The sequence below is a fragment of the Lactuca sativa genome, chromosome 8 (genome assembly GCF_002870075.4).
Source record: "Lactuca sativa cultivar Salinas chromosome 8, Lsat_Salinas_v11, whole genome shotgun sequence".
NCBI classification, from domain to species: Eukaryota; Viridiplantae; Streptophyta; class Magnoliopsida; order Asterales; family Asteraceae; genus Lactuca; species Lactuca sativa.
Window position 1 is genome coordinate 317,354,185 of NC_056630.2, and position 2,077 is coordinate 317,356,261.

At 38.3% G+C, this 2,077-nt stretch overlaps 1 protein-coding gene across 1 annotated transcript; it reads right to left on the reverse strand.

Annotated features, from left to right (window-relative positions):
- Positions 1-257: 257 nt before the first annotated feature.
- Positions 258-1,616, reverse strand: LOC111912410 (probable galacturonosyltransferase-like 9). The gene has a single exon (XM_023908150.3). The coding sequence runs from the start codon at positions 1,553-1,555 to the stop codon at positions 467-469; it is 1,089 nt and encodes a 362-aa protein (XP_023763918.1). The 5' UTR covers positions 1,556-1,616; the 3' UTR covers positions 258-466.
- Positions 1,617-2,077: the final 461 nt, after the last annotated feature.

The following is a 2,077-nucleotide window of genomic DNA, read 5'->3' on the forward strand; positions in this document are numbered from 1 at the left end:
GAATAACACTTAGCAAAAAGAAAGGAGACTAAAACTTTTCATTTATTAGAATAGGAATATTATTAGAATAGGAATATTATGATATAATAAAAGTTGTATATACCAAACCATATTTGTTATTTAGTTGTCCACTACAATTAACAAACAAAATCTCTTAAAAAAGGTATTATTTCCAAAAGTAATATTACAACATAATATCAACAAATAATCCAAAAATGTCAAACTCCAAATTTTGTAAGGACATATTACAAAAGAAATAGACCTCCCAAATCCCAATTTTAATATTTTTATTTTCAAATAAACAAGTCACACAATGTATGTATTTCTGTACACAGCTTTCAAAGAATCTCTGAATCGACATGTTCACCAAAAATTACAACAAAATGATAAAGTATAAACCAAAAGATTCTATTTTTTTTTTCTTTTCTTAATGAAATTAAATTAAATAATTAGAGTTATCAATCATTCAATCCAACGGTTGATATTGATTCTTATGCTGATGAAGATCGTACGGCTGCCAGAGATAATCCAACGGACAAGGTCTCCTCTCATCCAGTCTGACCCACGGCTTCCCTTTGCCACTCCAATGAAGCAAGCTCACCGGACCGGAATGCAGCGACCGACAGCTGCCTTTCACGTTATCTCCGCCGAGTCCGTGTTGGTTCCAGCGGTGGTGAATCGGCTCAATGTTACCGGCGAACACCAGTAGAAACGGCGGCAAGGAACCCAAGTCGTAAATCCTTTTTTTTCTCTGCAATTCCATCCAGTTTTCGATTCGCCGGCGATAGTTCCCAGCTCTCCATTTCACCATATCCATTACCATCACACCGGTGTTGAAATAACATGGATTCTTCGATGCGAATACCCGAGACATTAACGCGTCGGACCAGAACGTTTCTGTGAAGTATTTCGTGAAATTCGCGTGGCAATACTCCGGAGCTCCGATCACACGGTTGTTCTGCAAAGTGATGCTCCATAGCTTGTTAATGTCGTCGACCAAAACGACATCGGAGTCGAGGTAGATAACCCGTTCGACATTCGGGTCGAGAATTTCGCCCAGATAGTTTCGGGCGTAGTTTAACGGGTTCTCGAGAGCGACCCGGATCGACGACGATATCAGATTGATCACTGTATCTTCCCGGAAAATGTAGACTTTGAAGTTGAGAGAAGGGAACGTATTCCGGACAATCCGAGTTAAGACCCGTGGACTCGCTCGGTCGAACTCGGCGGCGATGATGTGGAAAAACACGTTTTCTGGGCAAGAAGCGTGGCGGAGAACGGAGTGGATGGCGGCGACTGAGCCACGAAGATACTCGGAATCGAGTGTCATTGCGATGTGGATAGTATTGTTTGAGCATTCGACTCCGTTACGATACTCCGGCGCTTCCGTGAAGCCAATCAAATCCGTTCCGACCTGAGCCAAGATTTCTCCGTTCACCGGAAAAGAACGAATTCCAAAGCACACCAACGGGAGAGAGAGAAACAAAAAGCCAGTGACGACGGCGAACACCACATCGCCGTTTGACGGCTTCCCGTGAAACCGATTTCTACCCATCTCCGTTGGTTAATGGATCATGTACATCAATGGAGTCTCTCTCTCTCTCTCTCTCTCTCTCTCTCGCGATGACTTTCTTAGAATATATATACAGGGTTTAAAGATAGGAAGCAGCGCGTGTAGTTTTCGTTTAATCACGCGCGGTTGTATTACACGCGCTGGTTAGGTTAATATGCTTTTATGATAAAATGACATAGTTGGTAGTTTATGTACAGGTATTTTTTTTCCCAAAACGATAATTACTAAAATATATAAAGTTTCTATAATTATCTTTATTTTATATATATATATATATATATATATATATATATATATATATATATTTTTTTAATTTTAAATTTTATAATTGATGAAAATGTCAATTTTAAAATAAAAAACAATAAAGAGCAATAAGAAAAATGATATTTCATGATTGTTTTTTAGCTTATTTATAGAAAACAAATTACTTTGAGTTATTAAAAAGATTAATAAAAATAGGTCAAGGTGGATGTATGTGTGAAAGTTGACCCAATGTATTTAATT